General features: G+C 43.1%; 1 protein-coding gene across 5 annotated transcripts in view; it reads left to right on the top strand.

The window, feature by feature from the left end:
- The window catches only part of DSTYK (dual serine/threonine and tyrosine protein kinase), a 57,981-nt gene extending 37,510 nt beyond the window's left edge, over positions 1-20,471 (top strand). For 3 of the 5 annotated variants that reach the window (XM_034767185.1, XM_034767187.1, XM_034767188.1), the window contains exons 4-13: positions 2,548-2,780; positions 3,349-3,432; positions 6,780-6,956; positions 7,360-7,489; positions 8,565-8,721; positions 9,478-9,610; positions 11,318-11,431; positions 11,999-12,113; positions 13,126-13,260; positions 15,911-20,471. In XM_034767185.1, the coding sequence (XP_034623076.1) occupies positions 2,548-2,780; positions 3,349-3,432; positions 6,780-6,956; positions 7,360-7,489; positions 8,565-8,721; positions 9,478-9,610; positions 11,318-11,431; positions 11,999-12,113; positions 13,126-13,260; positions 15,911-16,098 (1,466 nt within the window). In that variant the 3' untranslated portion in view covers positions 16,099-20,471. Of the gene's footprint in view, positions 1-2,547; positions 2,781-3,348; positions 3,433-6,779; positions 6,957-7,359; positions 7,490-8,564; positions 8,722-9,477; positions 9,611-11,317; positions 11,432-11,998; positions 12,402-13,125; positions 13,261-15,910 lie in introns of those variants that run through there. The other 2 variants (XR_004645357.1, XM_034767186.1) reach the window with 2 other exon arrangements.
- The last annotated feature ends 536 nt before the right edge of the window (positions 20,472-21,007 follow it).

Genomic DNA, 21,007 nt, shown 5'->3' on the forward strand with positions numbered 1-21,007 from the left:
TTGCGTTAACTCTGCTTGAGTGAGAGTGGCCACACTGAAATACTTGAGTAACGGTGTTTGTATTAGTGGCCTGGAGTAATTGACTCCCCACGGCATTATTAGTTTGAGCATCAACAGCACTCAAGCTTCAGCCCACATCCCCTGATGGGCCAGCTAGCTAGAGTTTAAAGCATCATTTAACTGGAGCTAGCGACTGTGTGAATGGGAGTTGGGTTATGGGCAACATGTTGCACTTGGAGCTAGACAAGTCCTCGGGCTTGATCTGTGCTGCAACCCAACCAATCAGATGTGACTGCAGCTTGGGGAGGCGTACCGACAGCTAGCTTTAATCTAGCTCGTGCAGCTAAAAATAGCAATGAAGACATGATTGCACAGGCTAGAAACACAAGTATGTACCCCAAGTACCTGGTAAGCTTGTACAGCCCATGCCAAAGCCTGTGCTGATGCGTCTTCACTGCTGTTGTTGTTGTTGTTTTTTTTAGCTGCGTTAGCTAGTTTAAAGCTAGTGCAAGTATGCCTACTTGTGCTCTAATCACTCCTTCAATTGCAGTGTAGACGTAGCCTTCAGTGTGCATGCTGTTTGTTAGAGCTTGGCATTCAGGAGGATGTAAAACCAGACTATAGTGACTTGAGGGCTATCAGCATTTGAGAAAGTTTTTGCTGCGGGAAGGAAGGTAGATTCTCCTGTTGCAGCCTCTGATGTCAGAAGTCAGTAACTTGATTTATGTTTAAAGAAGCTAGAATCTCCTTCTGTATTTGAACACAAAATCCAGGTCTCCTGCCTGACCTCTGAGCGTTGCTGTAGAACTGGGGAAACCGGCTATGGTGCATGCACAGTAGCAACTTGACCAGCTAGATACCTATTGAATAATACTTGGCATTTTGTATATCAAGCATTGAATAAGCACCAGATAATCTTTCTGTGATGTGAGGAATAATATGGAGGAACTGAGGTACAGCAATAAGTGGCTTGCACGAGACCTTGCTTTTAACCGCAAAGCTGAGACCAGATTTCATTTCTGACTGGGAGATCGCTGTAATGTGCATTTGAAATCAGAGGGCAGGGTAATCTTCTCACTTTCCATCTTGAGGGTTAGATGGAAGGTTGGCAAGTGCATCACAAGAGTGTGACTCGTATGGCAGCCCTCTGAAAACAAGCTTTAGTGTCCAATTGGGAGCTAATTATAAGCTCCTTGGGGCAGGAGGGCCCCTTTTATTCTGTCTGTACAGTTTCTAGCACAATGGGGCTCTGTTTTATGACGGGGCTACCACAATACTACTGCTAATAATAATCCTATAAATGTAAACAAGCAGGCGCGAGCATTGCAGTGGTGTGTATGTTGTTCTCACAGGCTATTAAGTTGGCTTGAAATTGCAGTAGGACACACAAGGGATCAAAAAGTATGTTTAGAGACTTGTCTTGCACTTTTTTGCATTTAGTGGAGCAAATAACTTTTCATTGAACTTAGTTCTCAGCACTAAGAAATTCTGTGTCCGAAAATGAACTGGAGGGGGTGAGATTGTGGCTTTGGAATGTTTGGGAATCACTGAGTTAGTTAAAAACAGGCAGCCTGAATTCCCCCACCCTCCCAAACCACCATTCGAATATGCTTCAGAAACTACCTTATCTCTGCAAAGAAAGTTGTTCTATGTGTAGAAATGCTTTGCTCACTTTTTTTTATTTTTTTATTGTAGCCTGGAAACATTTGTTAGTTGAACGGTGAGCAAAATATTTAGTCACATCAAGAGCAGGAATGTATAAAACCTTCCTAATATTCCTCTTCTTGAGAGGTGAACAAAGACAAGTACACCACTTTGTTTAAAAGTGAAAACACAGAGGAGTCAAATGGTGAATGAGTTAGCCTTTCACCTCAGTCTTGGGTCCTAGATTGAGTCTATGGCCCTAGGGGTGCAGTGGGATGCATGCTTGTAGAACAAGCTTGCACATAGGGTGAAACTCCTGCTCCCTACAGACCATTAAACAATCTGGTCTTTAGAGGTATTAATCTTCTTTTTATAAAGACTGCAGAAATCATGACTATCCCAACCAAGTTATGGCTGAAACCATGGTAACGGTTTAACATGGTGGCTGCTAACAGGGCCCTTTCATGACCAGTGATTTTGAAAGAACGGTGCTAATCAGAATACTTCAGAACATCTCTTCTTTCCTCCCTCCCCCCCAATAAAAAAACCAAAGCCTTACCCACAGTCCGTCACGGTCTTTTAATCTTACTATCACGCTCCTTTGGGAGCAGTGGAAGGGCCCCTGTTCACATTGTTTCAACTACCTTTCTTTCACAAACCACTGTTAGCAGCAGTTTGTCCAATAGCATGAACAGGACCTAGAGGTCAAAACTCAAGATAATTAAATAGTGTTAGAAGGGGTGGAGGGTGAGCAGAAACTGTCCAGACAAGTGCTGGAATAAGCTTGTGCTGTAGTTGCTTTGCAAAACACAGTGTGCAGCAGCGTGTCATGTTTGACAGCTAATAGTACAATTGTAATGCCTTTGTGTCCTATCTGTATAAAACTTTCCTTCCTTCCTGCAGACATCATAATTCCTGAGAATGGGGAACCTGTGAGTACCAAGGACATTAAATGTTGTATTAAGCAAATCCAGGAACTGATCATTTCTCGGTTAAACCAAGCGGTTGCCAACAAATTGATAAGCTCCGTAGACTACCTGCGTGAAAGCTTTGTGGGGACACTGGAGAGATGCCTGAGGAGTCTGGAGAAGTCTCAGGATGTTTCAGTACATATCACGAGCAATTATCTCAAACAGGTATGGTAGCTCAACCAGTTGCTGAGAATTTTCGTAGCATTACTTTTTTACAAAGAATTTTGTTGGACTGTCACAGCAAGACTTGACTTTATCCTGATGGAATAAGAGAGCAGCACTAAAAAACAAGGAAGAGTTGGGCAAGGCTATAATGTACAAGCCCTATTAAAAGCAATAGAAGGAAGCAGAAACCTTTGAGGAACGGATGTAGTGGCTGAAGAAGAGGGGTAGAATTGGGGAATCATAGGTTCTATTCTCAGCTCTTCTCAGGCTTGCTGTATGATCTCTGCCAAGTCACTTAACCTCCCACTCGGTTTCCCAGTCTGTAAAATGGCGATAATTACCTATCTATGTAAGGGTGTGGTAAGGATTAAATACACGGAATAGTCTGGTCAGGTAGGCTGGGGGCCATCTGCAGCATCCGGTATAGAGCATTGCCAGAGGCAAGATACAAGATTTACAGGACCGGTGCTCTTATTTGTTCTAGGTCAGTTTTTTCCATACAGAATCAGAATTAAGCAAGTCATGGTTCCTGCTTTGCTAATTTTCCCCCCTCCCCTCCTCACTCCAGATACTAAATGCAGCCTATCACGTTGAAGTCACTTTTCACTCAGGCTCATCAGTAACCAGAATGCTGTGGGAACAGATCAAACAGGTATGAATTTTCTACATTCCTTTCTACTTGGACTGTAAAATAAACTAGTTACTATCACACCCTGACTTTCGCTTACTAGAACAACGATGGAATGTTTGGATTATAAATGCTGCAGGGATTGCTTATGAAACTTTGATACTAAATATTAATAACTTCTGCTTGTTTGCAGAATGTTCTGCATAATCTTACTACTTTTTTTTTTTTTTTTTAAATGGAGATATCCCATCTCCTAGAACTGGAAGGGACCTTGAAAGGTCATCTAGTCCAGCCCCCTGCCTTCACTAGCAGGACCAAGTACTGATTTTGCCCCAGATCCCTAAGTGGCCCCCTCAAGGATTGAACTCACAACCCTGGGTTTAGCAGGCCAATGATCAAACCACTGAGCTTTTTTACAAACCATAAATGTGCAAATTAATAATGTGCCCCTAAAAGTGTGTTGGATGCTTCACAAAGCAAAGAATTGACTTGACAGTTGCTAGTTACAAATGTTAAGGCAAACCACTATTATTCATTGAGTGAGTGTCCATACAGATTTCGCTCTTTGTGCATGAGATTGGATTTTTTGGGACTGTGCCTGTGCCCGGAGTACATTCTTGTTCCTCATAATGGAAGGCATAAGGAATGGGGGGCAGCAGCCACCTGCAATCAGTTCCTTCTTACTGCCCATTGTGGTTCCTGTATGGGTGTTCCTAGCTCTTTGTGCAGCTAGTACATTCTTTTTTTCCTCTACTGTAGGGGGAAAAGTGTTGGTCTTTGTCTAGTGTTGATTGTTAGGTTTTCTCTTCCAATTGGCTTTAGTTACTTAATCTTAAACAGAGTAGTGAGAAGGTTTCTTCTACACAAGGAATCTCTTCCTTGTATAGGTCGACTGTACAAGGGCAGACCCCAAGTCATTGGGGTTGAAGGTCTGCCCATCCTGCACCTGTTATTCCTGTGAATGACTGGCACTCCCAGTGCCTGTTGTGCTTCAGAGCAGTGGAGATCTGGCAGAGTTCAGGAAAAAATCTCTGGGACGCACTGGAAGATCATCAGGGATGCAGAGCAGTCCTCCTGGTACCTGGTCATTTGTCATCCTCACTGTCCATACCAGCCATGGCAGTACTGGTCTCCCTACAAGTAAACCTCTGTTCTAGGAAGTCAGCTTTGTCCACTTTCTCTAGAGTAAGATCCCCCTCACCAAAGAAGCAGTCTCGGGCTTCTCTCCTGTCTGTGTCAGTTTCTGGAGGGTGAGAGGGAATATGGTGGAGATTACTACTCTCCAGAGATTTATCGGCCTCTGGCCATCTCCATCTGCAGATTGAAGTAGTTAAGCCCCCATTCACTACTTCTGTGGATGGGCTTAAAGCCCTTCCAAGACCTTGCTAAAAGTGGTGGAGACCCTGGATATTCCACTGGAAGTCATCCAGGAGCATGTCTTCTGAATGTCCTGCAGCCTTCCTCTGCGGTGTGACTGGCCATGTCCACTGGTGACTGACCACTTGACTTGGCATACATTGGCCTCAGTAACAGCAACATCAAAAGGGGCTGTTGGATACCAGGTGCCTGCGAAAGGGTTTGAATATTTTACCAACACCCTACCCCTGGGACTGTCTTTATAGGGCAGGTAGCTCATGGAAAGTTGAGGCACCAAAGCCAGTCCAAGTCTTCCCCTGTGGATAAAGACCCCAATAACTGAGATCTATTTCAGGAAGAAGGAATACCCCTCAGCAAGCCTTCAGATATGAGTGGCAAATGATCAGGTGCTGCCGCCAGAGAAGGACTTTCTGTTATGGGACACTTTCTATTTTTATGGACAGACTCCTGAAGGGCCAGCACAAGGAATTGAAATCCCTTATAAAGGCCAGCACACTGCCTGACTGGCACTTCAAGCAGCATTTGATGCATCAGCTGCAGCAGACAGGTTCATGGCTGCAGGCATCAGGAAATCCACTGGAAGTCCAAGTCACCATCAGCCCTCCCATTTGAGGGCAACAAGCTCTTTAATAGTGATATGGATGAGGAACTTAATTCCCTGAAAGACTCCAAAGCCACCTTGAGATTCTTGGGTCTGTATGTCCCAGCCCCAGAGAGGAAGCTACCATGATACAGATTGAAACTAGTCTCAATACTAGCCACAGCTACTGACTTTAGAGCAGCTGTGGAAGGGGTAGTGATTTTACTGAGTCTGCTCCACAATATCGGGCTTCAAGCAAAAATGATGTTTTATTTGTTTTTTTGTGTTTGGGCAAACCTCCCTCAGCTCCTCCTTCCTCCAGGCCTCTCTTTGACAACAGCCTGTCCTGCTTCCAGGAAGCCTGGGATGGGATCAAGGACTGGTGAGTCTTGACGATAGTCAGCAAGGGGTATCCCATCCAGGTTCAAACTGTTTTTATCCCCCAAGTCCCTCTTCCGAGGCCTTTCTCGTCAGAGGCTGAAGGCGTCCACCTCTTGCCTCACATAAATGGGAGAGAGAGAGGAAATCCGCACCCCCACAGAGTTCAGGGGCAGGGGACTTCATTCCCACTGCATCCTAATTGCAAAGTTGGGAGACTCAACACTTTTTTAGACATCGCTTCAAATTCTGCATGGTTACCCTGGACTTTATAATCTCCTCTCTGGATCCCATGGACCGGCTCACTGCTCTTGACCTTCAAGATACATATTTTTCCCATCTTAATCCTTCCAGCTCATGGATTCCTGGCAGGAACATCCATACTATCAGCAGAGTTCTACCCTTTGGTCTCTCAGCATGCCAATAGGGGTTCACCTAAGTCCTAGCTGTGGCAGCTGCCCACCTGAAGGCAAGGTATCAAGGTGCATCTGTAATGGATGATGGGCTGGTTGGCACAGGGGAGCTCCCCCAGCAAGTGACCAACTTGCTTCAAAAGAAACTAAACTGCTTTTTAGTCACCAAAGTGTGGAATCTTTGTGAACAATAACTTGAATGGTTACGTATAGTAACTGTGATTCTTTAAGATGTGTCGTCCACAAAGATGCCATGACCCACTCTCCTTCCCTGATGATTGGAGTCCTGCTCCTAGGGGATCCCTATTGGAAGGAATGGAGTACGGGTGCAGCTGGCCCTGCCCGCTTAGCTACAGGGAGCAAGGGGGTGCTTGGACTACAGATTTGGCCCCAATGAAACATTGCTATTGAAAAGAAACCGGACTTGTGCACATTGGGCACCTGCATGTCAAGAGTAAAAGCTGTGTGGGTAACACATCTCAAAGAACCATACTTGCTCTTCTTTCTGAATCCGATTCTGCCCTCAGACCAACTCTTAAGATTTCAAAAGAAGTAAGTAGTATATGAGGCTTGAGGGCAAGATTTGGCCCTTCAGTTTAATTGGTTTAATCCTGTTCTGTTAGATAATTCAGCGGATTACCTGGGTCAGCCCACCTGCTATCACCATGGAGTGGAAGCGGAAAGTAGCTCAGGATGCTATTGAGAGCCTCAGTGCCTCCAAGCTGGCGAAGAGCATCTGCAGCCAATTCCGGACCAGGCTAAACAGCTCTCATGAGGCTTTTGCAGCCTCTCTGCGACAGGTAGGTGTGGGGCTGTGAGGTGGGCAATGCAAAGGCAGAGCACCATGAGAAGAAACAAATTGGGGTTTCTGTGTAGTGCCACTCCGGGAAACCAGAACGGTCACAAGTGAGATGGCCAAAGGGTGGGCAGACTAGTCAGCCCATTGCTGTTCTCTTCAATGTGGAAGTATTGCCTACCTAGTGGGAGACACTCTGGCTTGTGATGCTTTGGCTTCATCAGCATGGCAAGCTAACTTGGAGCCCTCCCTGCAGTGAAGTGGGTGCATCTTAAATGACCCATCTTGAAAATGGGACCCCATATGATCCAGTGTCTTACCTTGCTTTCACCTTTTGCTTCTATGTGAGGCATGTGACCATATAGAATGACTCTACATGTACCATCTCTGGCCTTCTGTTTTGGTAGCTAGAGGCTGGCCATTCAGGCAGGTTGGAGAAAACGGAAGACCTTTGGCTGAAGGTGCGGAAAGACCATGCCCCTCGGCTAGCCCGCCTCTCGCTGGAGAGCAGGTCTCTGCAGGATGTGTTGTTACATGGTGAGCACCTATACCCGATCTTCTTTCCAGAGTCTCTTGGGAGGGTGTCTTGGATTAGATCTGTCCTGCTTCTGCAGAGCAAGGGGGACTCCTCATCTAGCTGTAGATTATTATATTAGAATAGTGTTGGCTTGAACACTAGTTTTCTTCTGGCTTTGCTTCTACTTGACACCTGCCAACTAAGTCGAAGTATTGGGTATGGTTGCTTCTAATCCTGCAGGCCTGTGAAAGGGAAAAGCCTCACTCATCTTCTAGTATAGGACTTTGTGGGAAGGCTGATCGGGGGCAGTAGGATGGATAGCTAAAAACAATGAGTTTGTAGATTCAAAACTGGGAGAGTTCTGTGGAGGGGAGGGGTGTTAATTAGAGAACTCTTTGCAAGGCTAATTGTTTAAATCAAATATACTTCAATGCTGTGCTCATTTTTAAAAAGAAAAATTTTACAACAAATTTGTGGGCATAACAAGAACTTTTAGGAAGGCTTGATAAAGACGCAGAGATTTGTTTTGAAGACTGTCTTAAATCCTCTGAAAGACTCCCTGGGACGATTCATAGGATTGATAATGGGCTATAGAACCTTCAGCCTCTGTGGTTATGGGATCAAACCCAGACTCTGTGGGTACTGACCAAAAAGCTTGTCTGAGGGTTATGTGGCTTGTATGCTGCTAGCTGGAATGAGAGTCCTGTTCACTTACAGACTGTTGCTAGATGTCTCCTGTGTTGGCAGTCTCAGATTAGACAAAGGATTGAATGAGCAATGAAGATAGAACTCCCCTTTTTCCTCTTTGGTACCTCAGCATATGGGGGTGAGTCTCACTTGCAGAAGAGTCCAGAGAGAGCTTGTACTGGGCTGTTACTTGTTCTGCATATAAATATTGTGGCCTATACCAGTTCCAGTCTAGCACCGACCTAACAATTTAAACTACCTGATTTCAAGAAGGACCCACCTACCTCCCCCTGAATGTGAAATACTAGTCCAGTTCATGGCATCATCATAGCCAGATACTTATGCTAGAGGGGGAGAACATGGAAACTTTACCTCTGATCAAACTGACACATTGCTGTGTGTTTGCAGGTAAACCGAAGCTAGGCCGTGAGCTGGGCCGAGGGCAATATGGAGTGGTGTACTTGTGTGATAGCTGGGGGGGCCATTTCCCATGTGCACTCAAATCAGTCGTCCCTCCAGACGAGAAGCACTGGAATGACCTTGCACTTGAGTTTCACTATATGAGGTGTGTATTGGTAAACTCTCTTCTAATCTGCAAATGCCAACTGAACCTGGTTAGATTCTAGTAGCTACGCAGGCTGGCTTACATGGCTTGAGGCAGAGAGACTTTGGTCCAACGTAGTTCCTTACCACTCCCAGTGACTTGGTCAGTGCTGAGGATTGCCACTAAATGCTGCACAACTTTGAGTGAGGACTAAATAACTGTCGACGCTACTTGTAGAATAGATAAGACAGTGCAAAGCTCACCTGCTGCCCCGCCTCATCTCTCCCCAGGGCTGATTCTCTTGTGTCTGCAATACTCCCATTCCCTGCTGCTTCCTGCAATAAAAGTCAGTTAGTATTGCATGGTGTTGCACAGTTCTCACTGTCCTGGCCTTGGTATCTGATGTACTGTCTCTCCCTTCATCTAGTACTGAGCACTCTTTCGGCCCTAAGTGTGCTCGTCTGTATTCACTGACTAAAATAACAGTGGGATGACAATGTAGGAAACGTAACCAGCCTTGACTATATAGAGCTGCCTCTGCTGCAGTGCAGACCTCCTGTTACAACACACTGACTCAGTGATCTGTCCTTTGCTGTAGCCAGAGTGGTGGTAGTATTGTCAGTCATCTCCTGCTACACTTGTTAAGAGCCCAGATGTTGGGTGCCTTGTAAAGAGACTAGGCTTGATTTAAGAGGGCAGGAGGGGAAGTAGGCAGAATTGTAATCTAGGGGAATATAGTCACATTGTCTATCTGTTGTGCTGATTTTGTTTCTCCAGGTCTTTACCAAAGCATGAGCGACTAGTAGATCTCCATGGCTCCGTGATAGATTACGGCTATGGGGGAGGTTCCAGCATTGCTGTCCTACTGATAATGGAACGGTTGCACAGAGATCTCTATACAGGACTAAGGGTGAGAAGGAAAAATGGCTGGAAGCACCAGCTGAACTCATAAACTGGTGTAGAAGAAAGTTATTGGTCTATTTACCACTTGCAGGTGTCATTTTCCTCAATATGTTTATAACTGACTTTAGTCAGAGCAAGTATGTGTTTAGCAATACATGGAAGGCATGTCCTGCATCCATGTACAATCTCAGCGGCACTCAGAGTGCTTAGAATGGCAAATTACTTAACTGTGACTGTTGCAAATTTTGTGTTTGCATGTAAAATGTAGCTTTAGCTAGTTCTGGTCTGTGATTCAAACAGTCAGGAACCTAAATGCTAAAGTGGACAGTATCCTTGATTTGTAAAATTTGGGCTACAGAACAACCATAAAAATACATCTGAGCACATCCTTGGAGAACTTTTTGACATAACTAGACCCAGTTTTAATTATGGAAGCTCCTAAACACTATAGATCCAATTCTCCTTTATATGAAGGCCCTCTTATACAGCTGGAGAGGTGTAAAGCGACGTTAGTGTAGCTGAGAATTCAGGCCTGCAAATGGCCATTTTAAGTTGGCCTATTTTACACAGGCTACCATACTGCCAGTATCAGTCTGACTGTGAAAGTCCCCTAAAAGGGAAGTCACTAGCTGAAGGCTCAAATGCTAGATGGAATCAGTACTTGAATTTCCCAGGATATAACTCTCGGCTTTTATGTGAGAGGTCCTGTTCGGGTGACTTTTCAGATTGCTGTTTGCGGCTATGTTCTGTAGCACCTTACAGTTCCAAAATCCCTCTCAGGCCAGAGAACATTTTTGGGGAATCACTTCATCCATGCTGCCAAACTGAAGCACATCCTACTGTGGGGTGAAACACAGCAGCTGTCTAACAGAACAGTGATCCTAGACTATTTAGACCAGAAAGTGAAGAACACTCTCTCTTTTTTTGCTTGACAAACCCAATTGAACAATTGGTGCTTCAAACTGTTGTAAACAGCACAAAGCCGGGATGCTGTGCCCTGTGTCAGTATAGCAGTAGAGCAGACCAAACTTAGTTTGAGTTAAACACATAAAGGCATAAAATATAGGAATAAAAAAAAACTAGATTGTGTGCTGTAGAAGTGAAAGGAAACATGACTTCTTGCGGTAGTGATCTAAAACCAACATCTTCCTGAAGATCTTCTAGTTGCATTACTGTAACAGTTACATAATGCTTCAGTGTGGCTTAGACTACTGTACTGTTTTGATCTGGCCTGTATTGGTAAGGGTGGCATAAAAGATGCTGCATCGCTTGATCTTTAGCAGCTGACAACTTGGAATGTCTCGGATACCTTACTTTCAGAAGTCATGTGGCCTTTTTGCTGTTGGCCCATCCATCCCTTTCACCTTGCTGTCTGCAGTCCTGGCTGACTCCATCAAGCAGTTTAGTAGCCACTTTGGAAGTAAATAGTGGGATCATGACTGAGCAAAATAAATAAACAGACTAGGATAAACAGATACCATGTTCAGAACCTAGTGAAACTAATGTACCAGGATCTTGGCAACAAAAGCCGCTCATGCCAAGTCCATTCCATTGCCTGGCATTCACCCATGGCTCTGGCAGGAGCTCCTTGCATCTGTTAAAGGGTCAGTTAGTAGCTAGATGGCATTTACCGGGAAGGACAAGGAAATCCCACAAATACAAAGTAACTTACATTTCTAGGATTATTAAATCATCCTGTGTGCCTCTTCCTCAGGCTGGGCTGATACTGGAGACACGATTGCAGATTGCTCTGGATGTAGTTGAAGGGATCCGGTTTCTGCATAGTCAGGGGCTTGTTCATCGGGACATCAAACTTAAAAATGTATTGGTAAGGGAAATCTTTTTACACTTCACTTTCTTTTGGGTAGTCCCTAAAAGCCTTTTTCTCTCCACTGCCAAAGGGGAACTAGTAAATCGTTCATAGCATTGACAGTAAATGAAATAATGGCCTTATTCATTTAGATGTTTCTGTAAGAAGACTTACGAACAAATGCCTTTCACTTTGATAGCATTCTTCATGAACTCTCAAAACACTTACTACAAATATCAGTGTTACAAGGTCCCTGTGAGCTGTAGAAGCATTATTAATATTTTGCAAGTGGGATAGTGACTTGTGTGAGGATAGTTTGTCACAGCTGGGATTAGATTTAGGACTTTCTGGTTCCCAGTCCTGGTCTCACACTGCTAGACCATACCTCCTGGTTAATAAAGATGTAAAAACTTGTCATGTTAGTTAGGACAGAGTCTATAGCATAATTCAGAATAACGTACATAGAGCAAACTCCCAACAATTCAAACACGAATACATTTTGTAAAGTTGCTTTTAATATTAAAAAGCCAATAAGAGGATTGAAAGCATGATTAACCATCACCTGATGTATGGATGGCTCTACAGCTTGACAAAAAGAATCGTGCCAAAATCACAGACCTGGGATTCTGCAAGCCTGAGGCCATGATGTCTGGCAGTATTGTTGGGACACCCATCCATATGGCTCCTGAGCTCTTTACAGGTAAGGTGGTGAATGGAATCTCCTATTGACTGTCTGCAGTTCCAGTCCTGAAGGCCCAAAACGCTGTACTTTTATCTGTACCTTTTAACTCTTGAGGGGGAAAACCTAGTCAAAACTGTAGTAGGCTTCAGTTGCATGTGGTGTGTATTTAACTTCACCTTCCTGTATTTTCAGTCTAAGTGATGATCATCTCCATTCTTTTTTTCCTTTATGAGAAGAGCGGTTACTGTGGGAATCATGGCCTACAGAAGTCAATAACAAATTAATACATTGGAAGGGCTATTGGAGGTATTTAGTCTCTCTGGTATAAACCATTTAAAAAAAAAAAAGTCCGCTGTATTTTTAGGGTCTGATAAAGGGTTTCATACAAATTGTAGAGCAAGTTTAATACAAAAAGTTGGGGAAATTCAGAGTTGGGGATGACATCTAGGCTTATTTCCCATCCTCAAGATGAAATAAGTCTTGATTCAAAATTTGACTCTCAGTATTATGGTTCTAACGTAAACTATTTTTCCTTTTTAAATCCTCCCCCCCCTTTTTTTAATTTAAGCCTTTTTTTTTTACAGTAGTTCCTAGAGGGCTCAATCAGGATCAGAACCCCATTGTGTTAGGTGCAGCACAAACATGTCACCAGGAACAGCATCTTTTAAGATTAGACTGATCACAGCAAACCTGTTTGTGTGTGTACTTCAAAGGGTAACATGCAGATGCTCCTGATTTAATAAGTGTTCATAGTTAACATGCTAGGTTCTGATCCTGAAAAGACTTAAGCATCTGCTTACCTTCTGTATACTGTAAGTAGTCCCATGGGCTTTAATAGCACTGCTCTGTGTGTAAGTCTTTGAAGGAGTGGAGGCCTTAAGTTGTTGTCATGCTGTACAATAACACACACACCAAGCTGTGATGCAAACACTCAGATTAGTTTTGTACCTTTCATTTTATGTTGGTTTCAAACTCTGGAGACGTTCATTTGTCCTGTTGATCAAACCTGTTTGTTGTTCATTTGCCACAGGGAAATATGATAACTCGGTGGATGTTTATGCATTTGGTATCCTGTTTTGGTACATCTGTTCGGGACATGTGAAGTTACCAGAGGCCTTTGAGAGGTGTGCAAGCAAAGACCACCTTTGGAACAATGTTAGAAGAGGTATGTATGACTTACGCTGTGTTACTGTTAGGTGATCTAGTACTGTGTGAAACCTCCTGGAAAAGTAAATCCTTTTTACCCCCTTCATTTTTCCTTAACTAGGACCTGCACTTCCAGTCCCAGCCTCCCTATGGATTTAGTGGCCTTTGAGTAAAAAGTGCACTGCAGACTGTCACCCTCTAAGAGTATAGATGGGTAAATGGCACCTGACACTTTTTTCCTTTCTAAAGATTAGCTGGAATCTGGGCAGACTTCAGTGGGATCTGCTGGAGGCATGTCACCAAAAGTCTAAATGAAATCTCTCTAGCTACTGGCAGGGTTCTAAAATAGCTTCCGATAAAACACAACCTGTCCCTGCTGATTACTGTCACTGTTTTAGAAGGTAGAGTAAACCACATCCCAGAAACAGCCAGACGTGGCATAATCCTTTTAAGGAATGCTTAATTCCTTGCAATTTCCAGACGCCATCAGAATCCTTCACCCTCAAGTGTTTGACTAGGTGCTAAAACTAAAATGCTGGGGATGGTTAATGAGTGGAAGGTTGAAAACGTTTTTTTACAATGGAAGACTGTCTATTATAGTTTCCCATTCTGAGCAATTAACTTCTGCTTCCCAAGTTAGAAAATAGTTTAACAGGGCAGTTGCTATCCTGTGGTAGCACATACTTTCTGTGATGAATCTAGTATAAGAAAGTGTCAGTGCATTACCCTTTTTAATTCCTGTCCACAACTTTTCCATGTATGAGAGAGACTAAATCAAATGGGTGAGCCATGCATTTGCTCGGAAGGATGCGAGATGTGCATTCGGTCTCGTGTTCCAGGACTGAGTTCGGCAATTGTGGGCTAGCTACTGAAAAAGTTCTTTCCCCTGTACTGTTAAGCTTTTTCCTGTGGCCAACTGCTTCAGTGGAACTGAATCATGCACATCCATACTTGGCTTGGTGCCTCCAGCCATTACCAGCTGTGAGATTTAACAGTACACACTTCTACGGCTCCTAAAACCCCATCTGAAGTGACTGGGGAAACTGTTGGGCACTGTATTAATTTAGATGGACTAAATGGGCCAAAAGTATTAATGTAACTCAGTATCCGAGGGGTAGCTGTGTTAGTCTGTATCCAGGGCTGGCTCGAGGCACCAGCTTAACAAACAGGTGCTTGGGGCGGCACCTGCGGCAATTCGGGCGCGGCAGGTCCCTCACTACCTCTAGGAGCGAAGGACCTGCCGCTGAACTGTTGCCGCCAATCGTGGCTTTTTTTTTTTTTTTTTTTTTTTTTTTGCTTGGGGTGGCAGAAATGCTGGAGCCGGCCCTGTCTGTATCCACAAAAACAACGAGGAGTCCGGTGGCACCTTAAAGACTATCAGATTGATTTGGGCATAAGCTTTTTTGGGTGAAAACCCCACTTCCTCAGATGTATGGAGTGAAAATTACAGATGCAGGCATTATTATGATCATAATATATCACAGTAACCTATCACAACAAATGTTGATGGGGAAAAGGTAAGAAAGGGAGGTCAGCAGACTGAATTAGTCCAAACAAAAATCCCTATAGCTATAACCCAAGGACTATGTTAAGATTGTGCCTGGTAGACAAAAGTGTAGAACTAAATATCAGTAAATCAAAACTGGTGTGTCAGAAACTAGGTCTAATTGGTGGACCAAATCATGAGGTGATGAGCTATAACTCACACCACTCCCGTCTGGGGTCCATAATGAAAAGAGGCTTTGGGGAAGAAAAAAACTGGCTATGAGAGCGAGCTTCACCACCCTGGCTGCCACCCCCCATGATCTCTTGGGTTCCTGGCCTTCATCATCCTGATCCTGAAAGATGTCCTGACCAGACCAGGACTGAGCGGGGGACCCAGATGAAATCACCAACTCTACCGGCTCCAGCTAAATCCCAAATACCACCTGGGATGAAACAGGATTGACTTTAACCACCACCCGCCCATCTCAATTAACTTCTCCTTTCTCCCAAAAGGACAGTTATTTACCATGTAAAACTGTCAAACAGAGGGATGGCCCTTCTAAAACGCTTCAGTGAAAGGGAATAAGGGATATTAATTGAAAGCCCTATTTAATACTTTACATTTCAAATGTTTTAACGGTTTGTCCTTCTTTTCTGTATCCTCTATTAAAGGTTAAAAGGAGGGTGGTGAAACACTGGAATGCGTTACCTAGGGAGGTGGTGGAGTCTCCTTCCTTGGAGGTCTTTAAGGCCCGGCTTGACAAAGCCCTGGCTGGGATGATTTAGCTGGGAATTGGTCCTGCTTTGAGCAGGGGGTTGGACTAGATGACCTCTTGAGGTCCCTTCCAACTCTGATATTCTATGATTCTATGATTTTAATGGTGTTTGCACCATATCACTAAGTGACCGGATGTCCCTGTATACCAAACCCCAGACCTTGTTTAACACTGTTACGATCTTAGGCTCACTTTTCCCAGGGAAGCCCCTAATATTAGGATAAACTTCTAGGCCCAATTATCACAACAGCACCTTCTTTACTAGGAGTGTCTTGAAAACGCCTAACATTTACTCCTCCCTGGCCACTATAATCTGAGCCAAAGTGACTAACAGCAAAGGATCTCCTATGCCTATTTAGTCAGGATTTTCTAGCCGTTACCAGCCTGTTCTTTCTTTCCATTTTCCAGGAGTACGCCCAGAGCGCCTCCCTGCATTTGATGAGGAATGCTGGCAGCTGATGGAAGCTTGCTGGGATGGAGACCCTTCCCAGCGTCCCCTCCTGGGCATTGTCCAGCCCATGCTGCAGCGGATCATGGACAGACTCTGCAAGTCAAGCTCTGAACAGTCAAACAAAGGGTTAGATGATTCTACTTGAAGGAAACATGAAAGAACCGTTTTATTACGGGAGAACTCTGATCCCCTTCTTGCAGATGTCTTCTTTGAAGAAGTAGCTCTTGCTGGGTAACAGGAGTTGCACTGGAGCAAACAAAAGATGTCTCGCCTCTGAGAGCATTATGGACATTGCAACTTGGGTAGCAGCCAGAAAAATTCCACTCCAGTACACAAGTTACCCCGGCACTCATTTTTATTACAAAGATGAGTGAATAAATAAAAGATGGAAAATCCAGGCCATTTGGACTGCAAGGGATCTCTGCTAATCCCCTCCAGACTGACCAAAAGAAAAGCATCTGGTAGCAACTGAGTTACTAGGGATTTATTACTGCAGTTCTCACACAGTGGTAACAGTTGAAACAAAACATCTTCCATCTGCTGCTATCTGTGGTTGACCTTTAGTATATCCACCAGCTTTCCTTATCTTCAAAATTGAGCTTGGATGGTTTGGGGGACAAATAACAGTAACTACCTGGGGTGGGGCCCTTAGGCTACAAGGGGTGGGGGGATATGAGTGTCGTTATGCATTAGCTGCTTACAACACTCGGTATGTTTACATTGATAGGATCAAAGCATCCACACTTTACCTAAGGGGGAATTTCCGCATTCCACTGCAACTGGAATACCCCAAAATCATAAGCTATCTGACTTTTTTTTTTTTTTTCCCTCTTACTTACTCGTAACCTGAAAGACCACTTTTTATAAACAAGTTATTGCTTCAAATAACTCTGCTTAATAGTGGTTGTTGGGGTGTCTAACCTGGCCTTTCTTTTAGTCTTTTGGTAAGATGGGGACTTCAAACAAATGGTTCAGAGAAATTGCACATAATATTATAGAAACACAAAACGTCATTAGCAACTATCGACTGATGTCCAAACCCACTGGAAAATTACCAGTTTGTGTTTTTAACTAAAATGCTTTCCTTGTTTTGAACTAAGTGTAAAGGCAATGACCGTTTTAAATTCTGCTATCGACATTTTAAATAAGATTTCTTCAACTTTTTAAAGTCATTTGCTGGGTGAAAAAGTACCCAAGGGAAAACAGGTCTGCCATTCTTCAGTGGGGAGTGGAGAGGTGCAGGGTTTGCTGTGTCCACATCTGATTTCTTCACTTCCTTGGGCTTTGCAGTTTGGTTGTATTAAAAATTGGAGATCAATTGCAGGGTGTGTGTGGGGCAGGACAGTCTTGATACCCCTTACATGAAGGGCTCCTTCTGAAAACACACCCTTTCCACAGTGTTTCCTCTGCATTTGGTTGGGCGAGGTTGATACTTTGAAGTGCTTCGGGATAGATGGGGGGTAGAAGGAGGGAATCTGAATGGAGAACACATTTTGTATGTGTGAGGAAACTGATTACTTGGCAGTTTGTCCCTAGGTATAACGGCACACTCCTCCCCACCACTGCAGGAGATGGGGCAGGCAGTGGCTTCATTTTAACAGGAAATCTAGCATGCCATGTGCAAAACCATGCAGGCATGTGAAATTATTACACCTTGCTGCTGGAATTTACTGGGTGGTACAAAGCAAGATTATGACCAGTCGCCTTTTGCCCGTTAAACAGCTTGAACAAAGGAGAGGGATAAATAACCCTGCAGTGTTACTCAACAGTCTAGTTTAACCCATCTTCTGCATGCAATAAAACTAAAATAATGCTTTTTAAAAAAGATTGCTTTTTACTTAACTACAGACGATGGCATAAAAACTGTTGTCATAGTTCCATAGACTGCAGCCTCTCCAGTAACTTGAATGGAAATGGGCAGTAGCTATAAATCACATGCACAGAAAAACCAGTCTCTTTTCAAAGCAGGATTATTACTAGGAACTTCACTGCCTTGGTGTATATCTATACCACCAATGACTTTAACAGTATTAATCCGTTTTATATCCGTTTACTTTGTCCTATGGTGGCTAGTAACTACGTTGAGAACTAGAAGAGTCTAGGTCAGTATTTTTGCAGCTATAGACATAGTTTGTGTAACAAAACAAAAAAAAAATAAATGAATAAAATTTAAATCTATATATGCAATTCCAGAAATGTCTTGTATAGCTTTCTCCTTTGTGGCACCTTCCTGACTTTTATCCTGTGCCTTTTTAATGCTGATTGTAAGTACTTTGAAGTCTTTTAAATAATTCCCCTGGGATTGTTTTATGTATCCAGCACACATAGGCCTGCACAAGTTTTCCCACATTTAATACACAGACACTTTCCTACACAGTGGGGTTTTTTTTTTTTTTTTTTTTCTTTTTCCTCTGTTGGGCACTTGACCTGTTGCAAAGCAGATTTCACATTTTTTTTGCTTCAAAAGTAAGAACTCTTCATTAAAGCAAAAGAAAAACAAGATGCGTAAACGATCCCATTAAAAGGCTCTACTAGGTAATGATGTAACCAAAGACAGTTGTATGTGAGTTTAATTCTAGCAGATTGAAAGGCAGTAACAAACTTGGATATTCATTAATGTTGTGTAATTGACAGCTAGCCTTGTATAGAAATACACAGAGCCTATCATATGAAGCAGCCTTCATGGCCTGTGGATGAATAGATAGATGTACTATAAAATACTTAAACACTAGACTGTAAAACGTACCCTCGCTGTTAGGCATATAGAAAGAGCTCCATGTTATTTAACAGGAATTCTGGTGGCTTCTATTTGTATGTGGACCCAAATCAGTGGTGAGTGCCAGTAAAATAGTGTCATCATTGTCTTATTTTAAACAAGACTCTACAAAAGACAGAAATCCTTCAAAAGGCTCAGGCTGACTTAATGTGCATTGCAAAAATATACAAACTAATGGCACTCTTTGCCCTCCAAATCCACTATCCCTACCCAGCTTTCACTTCAAGCCTCTCTAAAGATGCACAGGTGGGGTTTAGACCTAAAAAGATTTGAATAGAAGCTTTTGTTTACTAAGCTGCATTGTGAGGTTTACGTTCTGCCACTAATTTGGTGGCCGTACCAGGTGCTCTAGTATAATGCTTATTCTTCAGTCAGTGAGTTGGAAGCATGTAAAAATAGGATAAAACTAGTTTACCGAGCAAACGTAGTTGCAAGGTTAAGACTTAAACTTGAAAGCTGCTAGTAGCTTACTGTGCAAAGATAAGAGCCACTCATTCCTGACTGATTTACCAAGGTAGCAACTTTTCAGCTATTGCTCTGTCCAGGATGGAAGCGGCTCGATTGTTTCATACACTACATATTGTGGGATGAGTTGGAAGAAAATGCTTCCTAAATGCAGTGGAAGACTGGATCATAGCAATGCTGGAGGACTCCAGCCTCAGTGTTCTAATGCTTTGCCACTGCTGTTACTCACTGTATAGTTGTCGCATGTACTGTATATCTGGATCCGTAGGACATTTCTTTGGCTGGGCAACTGCTGGTCGGTGGGTGGGAGAACCCAAACATGTGTCTAAACCTATTTGAGAGGGTTGCTAATTACATTAAGCAAACTCTACAGCTTGCTTGTTCCTTTTAACTAAAAAGCAAGCTGCTCCAGTTTACGCTTTGCACATTGTTTTGAACGGTGATACTAGCCTCTTTTCCCCTCCACAGCTTCTCTTTGGAGGGGGAGAGGATATTTACATTTATATTGGTTTACACATGGTGACAAGTTCTGTAGAATTTCAGAATGGGATTGAGTAATCCCTTTGCATCCCTTGCTGAAGGAATAGCTGTTCCCTACTGTTCTCCTTTCCTTTGTGTTCATATTGCATTCTCTGGACTTGCTGGTCCTACTTGAAGATCTAAAAGTGACTTGACTTTTTTTTTTTTTTTTTTAAATACTTTAATATTACAAGGTTTTCCTCTCTAGGAGAAAACAGGAGCACATCTGCATTTAAAAACTCCCTCAGGGGCTTAAGTAGCACTAATGTTAAAGGTTTTTATTTTTACTTTATGCCCTTTATTTTGGGAGCCTGTTGAGCTTTGGCTGACCTGAAGTTCAGTGGTGAAAACTGTTACATTTTCGGGGTTGGGGGAGAAATTAAGAACTGTACAGCTCCATTGTAATGTCTTTAGATTTTGTATTGCTTTTTTTTATTTTAAACTTTAAAGGACTGATGTATATTACATTGTTAAAGGAAAAGGTAATGAACTTACCGAGTGTGTAGGAAAAAGTGCAATAACCAAGAAATTGACATCAAGAACAAACTAAAAATTTTTTCCCTTGTATTATAACTTTCTGCATTACTAATTTCCTTTCCTTACCAGGTCCATATGTGTATTTTTAAGAGACGCAACTGTGGGTTAAGAAGGCTTCATTTAGTGCCATTATCAACTGTCTGTTTTATAGATATTCTATATAATTGTTAGAATGCACAGAGCACACTGTGCTGTATAATAAAGGTCACATTAACGTTTTATGTTTTTGCATTGTCTGGCTTGCTTTCCCCCTTGACGATACCCTCCCACCATATGTCTCTTCAGATAAAGTCCATAACCCAAAAGTGCCCAGGAGCATTTGCTGAACTCCAGTGAAATGCCGCAAAGCTAAAGCTAGCCCTTGGGTTTGACACTGGTCTGCCTCTTGTACCAGTGTAAATGAATGACTACACTGATGTCATTAGAGTTGGACCTGCATAAACCTGGTATGAAATAACTTTCCTCTTGAACTCTGCTAGAGAGAATACTTTGTAATGGATAAGTAGTGCTCTGAGCTGACGCTTTCTGCACAAGACCCTTATTTTGGTCATGCTCCCTTTCGGTCAAATGCTGTCTTATCTTCACTCTCAATAAGCTTTCCAAATTAAGTATTGCTATTATGGCTGTAGCTTTTACTGAGCAGAGTAGCCAGAAGAAGTTTGTTCCCATCTGATAGCTATGAGGGTTGAACTCTGTTATCTAGCTAAAACTCCTGTAATAATCCCATAGTGCTTCTCCGCAACTCAACCTTCTAAGC

The sequence above is a fragment of the Trachemys scripta genome, chromosome 4 (assembly GCF_013100865.1).
Source record: "Trachemys scripta elegans isolate TJP31775 chromosome 4, CAS_Tse_1.0, whole genome shotgun sequence".
In the NCBI taxonomy this organism is placed as follows: Eukaryota; Metazoa; Chordata; order Testudines; family Emydidae; genus Trachemys; species Trachemys scripta.